General features: G+C 31.5%; 1 protein-coding gene across 5 annotated transcripts in view; it reads right to left on the bottom strand.

Moving 5' to 3' along the window:
- Window positions 1–499: 499 nt before the first annotated feature.
- Window positions 500–14,602, bottom strand: part of LOC129292938 (uncharacterized) — a 34,614-nt gene continuing 20,511 nt past the window's right edge. Inside the window, exon 2 of one of the 5 annotated variants that reach the window (XM_054930657.1) lies at window positions 500–824. In XM_054930657.1, the coding sequence (XP_054786632.1) occupies window positions 748–824 (77 nt within the window). In that variant the 3' untranslated portion in view covers window positions 500–747. The other 4 variants (XM_054930661.1, XM_054930655.1, XM_054930654.1 and 1 more) reach the window with 4 other exon arrangements.

The following is a 14,602-nucleotide window of genomic DNA, read 5'->3' as shown; positions in this document are numbered from 1 at the left end:
GAATGAAGTAGCTTCCCAATTTAAGTAGGAACTATAAGGTGTTGTTAATGGAAGAATCCTAATTTCTAATCAAACATGGCAGCTTACTCAACTCCTCTTCCTTGGCTGAAAAATGCACTTACTTAAGACAACTATCTCAAGTATCATAGCTTCACTAATTTAATTTCCTAAGTGCTATTACAAGCCCTCTATTTAACCTTACTAGCTTAGCTCTAAAACTGACCAAGTGTTTAGCAAAAATTCATTCCCAAATGCCACTGCCTAAAGCTGTACCTAAGTTCAAAACTATAAAAACTCAAGCAACTCATCAAGTATTCACCATACAATTACATGCTAGGCTAATACAAGACATTCACCAATTAAAATCACATATTATCATGTAAATTCATAAAGTAGATGAAATTCTAGCAGCACATAGGTCATGAAGTTAAACTCAACAATCTTGTTTCAACATTACAAATTACAAATAACTATGTAACTAAAGTCAAATTGAACCACAATCAACAATAGTCATAGTATACTAATGGAATTGAAACAAGATAAAGAAATAGTTGAGCTTAGCCAAGTAAAGACTTCAAAACTCCTCTTCCATCAACTCTCCCCTAGAATTCCATGGAGACTCTAGGTAGAAAACATCAAGAGCACTTTGCTTCCTCCATGAACACAACAAGGTCATGGCACATGCTCCATGCTTCTTGATGAATTGAGCTTCAAATCTCCTTCTAGTTCCTTGGGGTTGGTTCAGCCTTAAGAGAGGAGAAGAATGGTGGAAGAATTAAGTGGATTTGATGGTGAAAAGAGGGAGAAATGGTGGCTAGACATGGCTGTATTGTAGAGAAAAGGAGGAAAAAATGAAGAACACCAAGAACAAGCGAGAGAAAATATGGAAGATGAATAAGATGAGTGTTTGATCTGAAAAAAAAGGGGTAAATGGCATGCTCCCACTTGTTTCCCATTAGATGAAAGCTTAATTAAATAATAAGAAAAGAAATTAAAATGAAAATGGGAGTCTTGTCATACTTTTAAAGTGGCAACTTCCTATTGGTTTATAGATGATTTTAATGTATGTGTAATTTCACATGTGTCATCCACATCATTTAAACTGATTTAATATCCTAAAAATAGCACAAATCACGTGCAAATGCTCAACCATTGACCTCAAGGAGTGTTGACTTCAACTGCCTAATTGATGCACAAGTCACATGCCACCTATATCATATAAATCACATAATTTAATTAAATAGCATGTGATATAATAAAATCTAATTAATGTCTAAAATTAAATTCATATGTGTGAACCCATATGTGACTATGAACTCTAAGATAATTGTGATGATGATAATAAGTGGTGTGGTGGACAAAGGACTACTAGAAAAACTAGGCATCACAAGTCCCCTTGCAAACACAAACATCTTGATAATGATGAAGACCATGTGCCTAAACAAACTAGAAGAAGATGGGTAGGACCTTCGAATTCCCCTATTGAGAAAAGCTCTCTCTTTGGGCTTATAAAAGAATTGGGCCATAAAGATCTTCCACTAAAAAAATCTAATCCTACGATTCCAACATTCTTACCTACTGAAAGACAAACTTTGTCTTTTATAGCAATGATGAGATCATATAAGGAAGATTTTCTTCCTTTGGAATATAGATATGAAGATAACACCACTGTGACAGGTAGACCCTTCATTATAGTTACTGAAGTCACTCCTCAAACAACCCTCAACCTTGTCCAAGTAATAGAAGAAGTTATCAATTAGTAGTCTCATAACACTATCAATTAAGATAAAGTCTTGTGCATGATTGACTCTAAGCTTGACCATCTCACAAATAAAACAGATGCCTTGTCATTACATGTTAATCAGATAGATGACCAAGTCAAGACTTTTGAAGCAAGAGCAATAACTAGATATGTTGGGCATCATTTTGCAAGAAAGGAATAAAAAATTTTGAAATCTAAAAAGAATTAAAGAGAATAGATATTGACTTAGCTAAAGATTAATGCAAAACTATTTATGAATCATATACTACTTATCTTAGTATGATTCCACTAATACAATCTCCATCATACACTTATATAAACCTTACTTTATGATTATGGTATAATTTTTAAGATGTCTTATGCTATCCTCAGACAAGCTAGAAAGAAACAAAGCCATGATCACAACCAATATAACCACAACCACTTCAACATGGTCATACTAAACCTCGAGAATATCAAGTTTCACCATCTTATAGAATACATCTTTAATTTTATCCTATCCAACCCTTAAAAACATCGACACCTCCTTCACCACCAAAACGACCACCCTTTTTCTCTGAAAAGGCTAAAATCATCATATACTCAATAGATCCTTCAAAAACCATTTCTTTTATAAAAAATGATTTTTGAACAAGTCTATAATATGGAAGATTAAGATTCAATTGTTTCAACTAAACTCTCATATGAAAATTAAGAATCTGGGGATGATCAACATTTAGTTCATATTACCAAAATTTTCATGGTACAACCTCCTTTTAAACCAACTGTAGAGGATCTGGAAGATGAATTAAGGTTCATTGAACATAATTTAGCCAGAGCTAACACCCATTATTCTAAACCATCCCCTAGACCATAGTTTAATTTTGATAATCTACCTTTTCATAAATGAAGGGGAAAACTTAATGAGTTTGGAGCTAGAAAAGATTTATAAATGACAAGACAAGATATAACTCTTCAAAAGGTACTCCTAGAATTTCTCTAAAAAATGATTAGAAATTTGAGAAAATGGTTTCAACCCCTCAATAAGTACTAGAAAATGCAAACATCATGACTTCTTAATGCAATATCATTCTTAAGGATGCTTTTAATCTTATAGATAAACAGAGCAGACATGAGTTCTTTGAAATAAAGTACTGCTCATTAGATCAAAGAGATTTATAAAAGCATTTTCAACATATGTTGTAACTTCCTCCTATATCCACTCAATATAAGAGAAGATTATGGTGCTATCATTTTCTCACATCATCCATGACAATCAAATTTCTTTTCAAAAGTTTCAGCCGAAGACTTACTTTATGAAAATAATTAAATCTCAATTCAATTAGAGAAAACACATCAGAAATAAATCATATACTTCTCAAATACATAGTAAAAATAACCCGCTAGTATTCCTATCTCAAATGCATGCACTTCAACACAAATTAAAAACTGAAACTTGGTACATGTGCCGCGGCATGTGGCATAGAGCCACACTCTCTCTCTCTGTCTGTGTCGTGTGTCGCGGTATGTGTCTCCATATGCCGCAGCGCACTTGTCCGTTTTTCTACTATCATTTTGACAACAAAAATGACAAACTTCCAGCGTGCCCCAATTTCTCATACGACATTCGATCAGAGTGATTCAAGCGCCCACACGAAGTTTAGCTTGTATACTAACTAATAAGATAAGTTTGGACACGATCTAACGGTCCAATCAAAATTTAGACACCCAGCTGCAAAAAGTCACTTTTTTTGAAAATTTTGCGCACCCAAGCACTGAAATCGATCCCTTTCTCTCATTAAACCTTACTAGGCCTTGAACTAAGTGTAAAAGGATCTAATGCACTTGATTGACTATAATTAATCACAATCATGATCATATATCAAAATTTAACCCTTCCATGGTCAATTTTTACAATTCACTAACTTAACATACTATGCTTTTTCTTGGCATAACTTAGCCTACTTGGCTATTTCTCCACTCATACATATGCAATCATATTCATAATACAATCTTCATTTCATCATAATTTGTTCCTTGGCTTAAGATTCACCAATCATAATCACAATACAATCTTAGCCCCCAAATTACTCATTTCCTCATAATTTTTCCTTTGGCTTAAGATTCACCAACACATAACCGTTGCAACACAAACATACTCAAATCAAAGTCTCTTTTGTCTTAAACAACACATATACACATAATCGAGCTTGATTTCACAAAAACACAGTTCAATACATGCATGCAACTTATGGTAACTCATATACATTATATATTCAATTTTTTAATTCAGTTCATTACACAACCTCAAGGTACACGGCTTCACAACTCAAGCCGGTCCAGACTCTTTTCCTTTGGCCTAATAACTTCACGATCTTGTAAACATGTAACCACGGGGGTGAGATAAAAATCTCAGTAACAGAATAACCCACTCTTATTGACTATCACGTGCAACAATATGAAACTAAACATCGTATACCATTAAAACCTCATAAAGTAATATTTACATCATATTACATTTCATTTTCTTCATCTTTTCATGAATCCCAAAGGATTCCATGCTATCTCAAGATATTTCATCATATCACATAAAATATTAGCATGATCTCTGCCAATCAAACCTCAAAGTCACTCCGACATGAAACCATAAGCTCATCTCAAACTAATGTACACTCTCATTAGTCTTGAGTTGACTTGCAATCATAGAATCACCTAGCCAAAGATGTTCTAACACACAATATGGACTATGATTTTCCCCCAATACACACAATGAGGCGTCGTTGACTCCAACCCATATCACAAAGATACTAAGGAGTCTCTCATCTCCAATACAGTACCTTAATAGGTACTCAGGAGATCTTCTCTAACATAGCACATTTCAAGGTACTGAGGAGAATTGTTTCTAACACCACACCCTAACAGGATACTAAGGAAACCTTGTCATATGATCTTTATCATTCCCTATACTCGGGTGAACTCCCACTACTCAGCTCATGCTTTATCGAACCATTTAAGGTTCCCTTTTCACAATTTAACTCTTTCTTATACATAACATATATATATATATAGCACTTTATATTACAAAACACAATTTCAATGTTCATTTTGACCAAAAGTCATTTTACACACACAATCACTCAATACCACAAAACATGCTTAATTCATGCATTACATAGTATACTAACATACATTTACAATAAACAGTTAAACAAAGGAAGTTATTCAGTTATCTTAACCCTTCTGTCACTAGAAAGATTACCCATGGATTTTCACTATCGTACAAGCTTATCTCAAGCTTCCTTTCTCCACTCACTGGCCCAATATGCTAATCTGAACACATTTGGCACATTTTAATCATTTAGTCCATTTTTACTAAAAACTTTGTTTTACTATTTAGAGCTATATTCATCTGTAAACTCTTTTTCATTTATCCATTTTAAGTCCATAACTATCCAATTACTACTTTACATTACCTCAATTAGTCTTATTTCACTCAAGACAGATTTTGCCCTAACTTTCTCTCTCTAAAGGCTAAAATTGAGCCTTCGAGATCATAACTCAACCATTTCGCTCTAAACCAATCTTAAAGCTCTAATTTAACTATTGGGCAAGAATCAAACCCCTCAAATTCCATCAATTCAATTTTTCTATAACTCATTTTCAGAGAAATTTGTGTAGAATGGAAGGTAAGAGTTATACATAGCTTACCTCGCAAGTTACCGATCCGAATCACCTTCCAGCTCTCCAAAATGACTTAACATATCTTCTCAGCCTTTCTTCTCTCTCTGTTTCATGTGTTTCTCAAATTCTCTCCTCTAAAATTTTCTAAAATTCACGACTTATGAAGTGAATTTCTGGTCCATGCGCCGTGGCATATGCAGAACAAGCTGCAGCGCATGGCACAGTGAGATTTATTCTCACCACACACACTTGCTTTGACCCAAAACGCACTCCTATCACCTATATCTGTTCATACAACACAAACAAGTCAAAATACCAATCAATCATCTGAATCTCTAATCTCACTTTAATTTACACTTCACCCTTGATTTACATCTAAATTTAAGATTAAGAAATTCAGGATGTTACATATGTTGAAACATACTACATGCTAAACAGTTCCAATGATGTCAATCTCAAGCATACATTTGTTGCTTCCTTACTAGATGAGTTATAGCTAGAGCTATACTAAACCATCAATACTACTGTATAGAGACATATGTCCCAAATCACTCTCAGAGAAATTTATTAACTCTTTCCACTCTAGATAAACTGTGAGCAATAGAAGTTCTTTAAGTCCATGCTCAACGGATAATCAAGTTACAACCTGCTTATAAAAGGTCATACTTAAACATTAAATGCAAGGATCGTGATCAATGTTCTTGTAAGAAGAAACACCATTTCCACAAATGCAAATGTAACAATTCTTTAAGAGAAGGTCCTTAAAGTTAAAAAAAAGTCTGATCGATGTTTTCTATGTGGACATAAAGATCATTTTGCAAAAAAAAAATGTGCAAATAAGTCCAAGACATATATGAAGCTCCTTCAATCTTTTGAGATTGTTGTCTACCTTCATGATGATGAAGACATCGAATCCGTTCTTTAGGAATAATCTAAACAAAATGAAGACACACAATATGCTCTTCCTATATCAAAAGAAAGATCTTGCAATCCGTCTAAATAAGTCCAAGAGATACATCTAATTTTTACAATATTGAACAATATCCATCCATATGTACTATTAGTCCTTTCTCTAGATCGAAAGATCTTGTAATCAACTCTCTCACTAGTTTAAAGTTCCTTAACCCAATATCAAAGTTCAAAGGGTTAAAGTATAATTTTATCCCTAAATTCTTTTTTAAGGAGTGTTGGGCACCCTGAATTAATAAGTAGGGCAATTTTAGTTATGAACTATTTTTTTGAAGAGCAAAAAACTCCTTTTATTTATCAATCATTAATTTTTCTATTTTCTGTTGATATAGCATATGCATGGGCCTATACATAGTGACATATAAAACTTTAACCACGTCATTTAATGCTAATTTTTTCCTAAACTATTTTCAAGAATTCTGAGCACCTTAAAGTCTTTTTCTAAAAATGCCGGACACTCTAAAGTCTTGTTAAAATAAAATTTCATAAATATTATTAAAATATTAAGTATTTTAATATTTAATAATTTAAATATTATTATTTATAAACACTCATTCAAAATTTAAAAATTATTTTTAAAATATTAACATTTTAAATTAATTTTTAAAAAATTTATAAATGACTAATAATATTTTTAGATGTTAATCATATTTTTAATATTTATTGAGTTCATTAAATTTTTTTAAATCATTTTTTATAATTTTTTTGATCAACTAACCATCATATTTCAAAATATTACACCAACCAATTTAATATTTTAATATTTTTAATATTTTATAATTTTGTATTTAAAATGAAGGGAATGAACATCCAAACTAATGAAGGAATTTTTTATTCCCATCTTTTCATTTTTCTCTTATTAAGTAACTTTTTTTTGTAAAATATTAATAGAATAAACAATATCTTTTAGATAAAGGTTTTTATTGGCATATTGTTGGTCTTAATTTATCATGTTTTTAATTTTACTCCTACCACTATAATGTACTAAGAGTATGAAATTTGGGCATTGCAATATTTTGGAGAAAGCTTGTTAGTTGACAAAAAAATTATAGAAAATAATTTAAAATTTTAAGAATTTAACCAATATTACAAATATAAGTTCTAACACAAACAAAAAACATAACGATTTGGGCACTATCTAAAAAAAAGATTGAAAATAGATAAATAAAAAATAAAAAGTTATCTATAAATTTATAAAATGCTAGCTTGTGTTATTAATATTTAAAAAATAATTTATAAATTTTGAATGAATATTTATAAATAATAATGCCTAAATTATTAAATATGAATTTTGACAATATTTATTAAATTTAATTTTAATAAGACTTCTAGGTATCAAGTGCTTCTAGAAAAGGATTTAAAGGTGCTCAACACTGCTTGAAAAAGAGTTCAAGGGCAAACTAGCACCAAAGGTCATTGTCAAAATCTTATTTGTCACTGTACGTGGGCTCTACACATATGCCACATCAACAAAAATCAAGGATGTTGATGGCTAACTGTCACACCCGAAAAAAATGCGACATGGATGGTGAGCGAGCGGAGGTGCCGGCCTTCGCGGTGAGAATCGGATCAAACGAGGAGTCGCCACCAAAATTTTGAGGTAAATCTTGGGAAACCGATTAAAAGGAGGATAAGGGTGGTCTGCAAAATCAGAGAATAGGTTCGAGAGTCGGTTGAGTATGGGGAAGGTTTTAAGCACCCCACAACACCCGTTCTTCAGAACAGTTACCTGAAGTTTGTTGTGCTCTTTTAATATGGTTTTATAATTATTTTAATTATCCCTTTTATATTTATGTGTTTGATATAAAAATGATGATAATTGAGTGAGAAATATTTATTTATTTACGTGGGAGGACGAACTTAACTTAAAATCTGACTCTGAGGCCTACGTACCCTGTGATGGGGATCAAAATCCACGTAGTTCAGGTTTAAAAGTTGTTGGTGAAAATATTTTTTTTAAAGAGAAATTAATTAAAAATAATTCACCATTTTGCAAACAAAATGATTTCTGAAACCGATATGTGTGTTTTAAATTACAAAAAGTAATTTAATTTTAATTATTTTCTCAATTTTTGAATTTCAAATTAAAGAAAAGAAAAGGGTTTAAAATTATTTTTCTTTATGTTTTATGATTGAGAATTTTAATTGCTATAGCTGCAGAGCCTTATTGACTCATACGATAATGCAGTTATTCTAAATATTTGCGAAGATTCTGAAATCTCATACGATAAAAAAATTTAACAATTTAATTTATTTATTTTTAAATTCTAGTAATAATTTATTTAAGTATGCATGTACATGTTTTTAAAGAATTTTAATCATCATACCTGCATAGCCTTATTGGCTTACACAGTAATATGATTTATCCTAAATATCTGCGGAGATTCTAAAATCTCACACGATAAAGGAATTAAATTTATTTAAGTGCATTCTTAATTGATTAATTTAATATATAATTTATATATATACTTTAAAAATTTAATCATTATATCTGCAGAATTTTATTGACTCATACGATAATACGATTATCTTAGAAGTCTATGGAGATTCAAAAATCTCACATGACTAAAAGATATAATTGGTAAATATGATTGCAATTTAAATACGCTAATTTGATTAATTAATTTTCCTAAATTATGTATTATATCATTATTTACAAAAATTATTTATTTATTATAAAAATTGATAATCAATACATATGTGAGGACTTATTATCCCCACGATGATGTGATTAATTTAAGTCTCTACGAAGATTCTTGAAATCTCACATGAGATTTAAATAAATTATTAATTTGGATTATAAAAGGAGAGTTAATTTTAATATATAAGTTTTGCTCTCATATCTGCGAAATCTTATTGATTTACATGACACGAGATTATCTTGAATATCTGTGGAGATTCAAAGTCTCACACGATAAAAGAATTAAATAATATTCACTTTGAATATATTTTAATGTGTAATTATATAACACATTTTTTTTAATATAGAAATCTTAATCGTTATATCTGCGAAGCCTTATTGACTCATGCGATAGTACGATTATCTTAAGGGTCTACGGAGTTTCAAAAATCTCACATAATCAAAAGATACAATTGGTAAATATAATTATAATCTAAGTTCATTAATTTAATTAATTAAAATTATAAAAATATTTTTTATTTTATTTACAAAATTCATTTATTTATTTACCATACAAATTGTGAATCACGATATCTACGAGGATTTATTATCCTACACGATAATGTGATTAATTTATGTCTCAACAAAGATTCTTGAAATTTCACATGAGACTTAAATATTTAGTATAAAGAGACTTAATTTTAATGGTGAGCCATTAGAACCCATCTTTAGTATACAAGTCGGATCTTCATACCTGTGAAATCTTATTGATTTACACGATATGAGATCATTTTAAATTCCTGTGAAAATTCTTAAAATTTCACACGACAAATAAGTAACAAACAAGTATATACTCTCTTATTTTTATTGGATCTCAATTACAAAATGCAAAATTCATCCAAAAAAAAATTGGAACTCATTTCCAATAGTGACATAATGAGTATGCAAATAAATAAGAAGATAAAAATAACCAGTGGCTTTGGCATTTAGAAGAACTAACTTATAAACATACTGATTGCTGATATTTGAAGCAAAATATACTCAAAAGTTTGCGGAGTAAATTAACAACTAATAAGTTTTATAACTAAAGAGATCTAATATAGAAATCTTACCGTTAATTCAGACCACAACCTTCGAAGATCAGGGTGAGAATCAACATTCTTTGCTATGAGTCTGAGGGTTGACTATGCTCATTATGTCCACACCATAGTCTCCTAAGTTGTCACGCTCTCAGTTTTTGCTTCTCCCCTTCCAGATCACTTTTGCTCTGTTTGTTTCATTTTTTTTCTCGTATAGCTTTCTTCTTCTTTTTCTACTTGTCCTTGCTCACTCCAGGCTTTGCTCTCTCGTTCTCCTCAGTCTCTCTCTTCTCTGAGTTTTCTCGTCTGGCCGAAGGTCCCATGACCAGCATCCTTTGCTTTTTTTCTCCTCGTGCTCTCTTATTCTTGATCTTTCTACTCTGTTTTCTGTCTTTTTTTCTCTCTTGTCCGTTTTCCTCTTCTCCTTTTCTCTCAGGACTCTTTTTTTCTCGTGCATGCGGTGTTTCCTTTATGCTCTGTTCTTCCCGGTTTCCTCCTCATCTTTCACTCTCCATCTCCTCCTCATTCTCCATCCTCTCTCGGACTCTCTCCTCTGCCTCTGTTCTTCTTTCTCGATCTCTCTCATCTCTCACTCTTCATCTCCTTCTCATTCTCCATCCTCTCTCGAACTCTCCTCTGTCTTTATTTTTTGTTTTCAATTTCTCCTCCCCCGTCTCTGCTTTCTCGCTCTCTTCTTATGCTCTCTCATTCCCCCGTTTTCTGCTATTTCTCCTGCTCTTTATCACTGAAGCTCGGGATCTTCCTCTTGGGTGCACGTTGCTTTCCTTCCTTTCACTTGCGTGCACGCCGCATTTCTGCTCTGCTTTTGCTTTTTTTCTACAATGTGCATCTCTGTCTTTTCTTTGTGTATGAGTCCTTTTAGAGTTGCTTTATTTCTATATGTTTCATGTGTGTCATGCATGTTTCTTTACTGCAATTTTGTGTCTCTGTTTCTGCTGTTTTCTTCTTTTTCTACTGCATGGCCGAAAGAGTGTGTGCGCGCGCGTGTGTTTCGTGTGTTCCAATGCTGCATGTATCTATTTCTTTTTCTTTTTTTTTTACTTCTTTTGCTGTGTTTTTCTACTCGTGTGTGGGTGCTATTTCTGCGTTTCGTGTCTCTGTTTCTACTGTTTTCTTCTTTTTCTGCTGCATGGCTAAAAGTGTGTATGTGTACGTGTGTTTCTTGTGTTCTGATGCTGCATGCATATGTTTCTTTTTTTTTTTTAGCCATTCTTTAATGCCTTTTTTATTAATTAGATTGAGGGAGAGAAAAGTCTAATTTTAAAACACATATTTTTAAATAAAAAACAAAAGATTTAAGGAGAGAAATTTAAAAATAATTGAGTCTCAAAAAATTGATTCCCAATATCTTTGAATGGTTGGGATAATTTGAAAGATTTTTTTTTTTAAAAAAAATTTAAGGAAGATTTTTTAAAAAAATATAATCCTAAAAAAGGATTAAATTTCATTTTTATGTTTTTTATATTTTTTATTTTTATTATTAAATTTTAAAAAAAATTGCCCAGACAAAATACGGTGTTCACAATAACTAACAGAAGAGGTTTTTTGCTTCTCAAAAAAATTTCCAAGAAAAAAATTGCCCCATTTATCAATACAGAGTACCCAGCGCTCCTAAAAAAAATCCAAAAATAAAAATACACTTTAACTTAATTTCAAATTCTGCCTAGGAAATATGATAAGCACATTTTAGCCATTGCCTTCATTAACATTGGTTCCCATAGAAGTGTCATAAAAACTTATATTTTTCCTAAAGAAGAATAGGTCATGCACAATGAATACTTCACCATTGTTGTTAGAAAACCATTCAAAATATTCTTGTTCGAAGAAAAATTGGTGCAAGATTTCCCTGGATGTGTTGTTTGGACTAAACTCCTTAGAAACAATTTACCTACCAAAGATATCCTAGTTAGCTTTTATGTTTATCAACAAGAAAGGAATATACAAATGCTTTCTAAAGGACTGAAGTTTAAACAATTTTTCAACAAATACAGATATTCCAAGTATCTTGGAGATTCAACAAGCTCTTCTAAACTATGAACAAATCAAAGATCAACTCCTTTAGCTCTACTATAAAAGTCATGATCAGTTTTAACATCCATCTCCTCTATGAAAAAATGAAGAATTTTTTATCAGACTTCCATTCAAGAAAATTGAAGATGCGAATCCTACAAAAGCATCTTATCCTAACATGAATCTAGAAGATCATATACTAGCAAGACAAGAATGCATGGTTTTACTCAAGTAAGGGCTTGTACAACCAAGAAAGTCAAATTGAGCTTGCCAAGAAATTTTATGTTGAGAAGAGATCAAAGAAACATGGAGGAAATAGACAGTTAGTTATTGATTATAAGCCTCTCAAAACATTTCTTCAAGATGATGATTTTCCTCTACCAAAGATCAACAATTAGCTAATCCATTTGAATCGGTTAAAATATTCTCAAAGTTTAATCCCACAGTAAGTTTTTAGCAATTAAGATTGATCCAACAAATATTTATAAAATTACTTTATGTATTCATAATGCCAAGTACCAGAGGAGCAAGACTCATGTACACCTAGTTCCAAAGATCCTTGTGTCTTATTGTCTCAAGGTCTATTGATCCAAGTAAGGCCCATCAACACCTCTTCCAAGCAAACTCAAGCCACTTTAAAATCCTCAACCCCTCAAAAGCTTAACCCACGAATCTCTAAACATAGTGACATGGGCTCATACACATGGATCATCAATTAGATTCTTTCTTGTGCATAGGATCCTCACAAAGAGGCAAGTGCAAAAAATATTTTAATCTTGGTATGATAGAAATAAGATATTAGAGTCAAACTTTCAAGAGAGATAAGAGAGTTTTAATAAGACATGTTTTAGTAAACATGAAATTTTTATTGATTAATTAGCTCTACTTTACAAACCAACTGAAGCCTCCTTAAACAAACAAAGGGAGGAGAATCAAGACATTTCTACGTGATCACAAGAAGACAAGCCATTATTACATTCATATCCACTTTAAACACTCTTGACATAAAGTAAAAATAAAAGTAATGTGATATGACTAAAGCCAATAACTTTATTCAAAAGTCAAAAAACAATGTTTGACAAAGTATTATAAGACAAACTTATTTTTTGACAAAGTATATAACAAGACAAACTTGAGAAAAGAAAATATGAATAAAGTAAACATATTCCCAATCATTGTAAGCTTTTGTGGATGTACTCTTGATCTAATGACATTGAGCCACATTTTTTCTTCCTTTCAACTCCATTTGGCGGCAAAGATTTCAAAGAAAATCTTATCTGGTACAAGTCCTGGCTATTTGGTTCAGAGATTGATGTGTCTTCAGTTCTGAAAATAGCTAGTAGGTCTATGTCTCTATCTGGTACCTGGCTGTTTGGTAGAGAAGGAGGAGTGGATGAATGCTCCATCATAAGATTCCATCCATGTTTCATATCTTTAATGGACAACAAGACTTGTGAGCCATTTCGAAAATTCATATTGGACAAATGATGATGGATCACTAGAAAGGATAAGCTTATTAGGAATAAGATCCAGTTATGTGCATCCAAGATTAGGATCAGGGACTCAATAATTTTTCATTTCACATAAAAATTATTTTAATTCAATTAAACTTGAATTTTTATGTGCTGACTAGTCATGTGTAATGTAACATCCTGAATTTCTTAATCTTAAGGTTAATGGTTAATCAAAAGTAAAGTGATAATTAATGTGGGATTAAATATTTCAATGATTACTTGATAATTTAACTCATTATAATGTTGAATGAACAGATACAGGGGGAAGGAGTGCTTTTCGAATTGAAGCAAGTGTGTGTGGTGAGAATAGATCTCACTATGCCATGTGCCATGGCTTGTGCTCGCATGGATCAGAAAATGACTTCTTAAGTTGTGAAATCTGGGTGATTTAAAAAAAAAAAGAAAATCTAAAAACACATGAGAAAGGGAGAGAAGAAGGGCAGAGGTACTAAGGCAAGCTATTTCATGTCATTGGAAGGTGCTTCTGATCTGTAACTTAGAGAGTAAGTTACATATAACTTTTACCTTCCATTCTACTCAAATTTCTCCAAAAATGAGTTATAGAGAAATTGAATAAGTGAAATTTGATGTGTTTAATAATTCTTACTCAATAGTAATAAAAAGGTTCTCGAAAGTTATATTAGAGCTTTGCGACTAGTTTAAAGCTGAACAGTATAGCTTTGAACCCACAAACTCAATTTGGCCTTTAGAGAGAGAGAATTTAAGGCAAAAATCTGATTTGAGTAAAATGAGATCGATTAAGGTGATGTAAAATAGTAATTGAGTAGTAATAAACTTAAAATGAATAAATGAAAAAGAATTTATGATTAAATATAACCATAAGTAGTAAATATGAGTTTTTAGTCAAAATAGACCAAATGATTAAAATGTATCAAATGTGTTCAGATTGGCATATTGAATGTGTGAGTAGAGAAACAAAGCTTGTGATAAGTTATAATGGTTGTTA

The sequence above is a fragment of the Prosopis cineraria genome, unplaced genomic scaffold (genome assembly GCF_029017545.1).
Source record: "Prosopis cineraria cultivar Desert tree isolate PC_DT_omini unplaced genomic scaffold, ASM2901754v1 PC14, whole genome shotgun sequence".
In the NCBI taxonomy this organism is placed as follows: domain Eukaryota; kingdom Viridiplantae; phylum Streptophyta; class Magnoliopsida; order Fabales; family Fabaceae; genus Prosopis; species Prosopis cineraria.
Note: the sequence above shows the minus strand (reverse complement) of the source record. Positions and strands in the feature narration are given on the sequence as shown.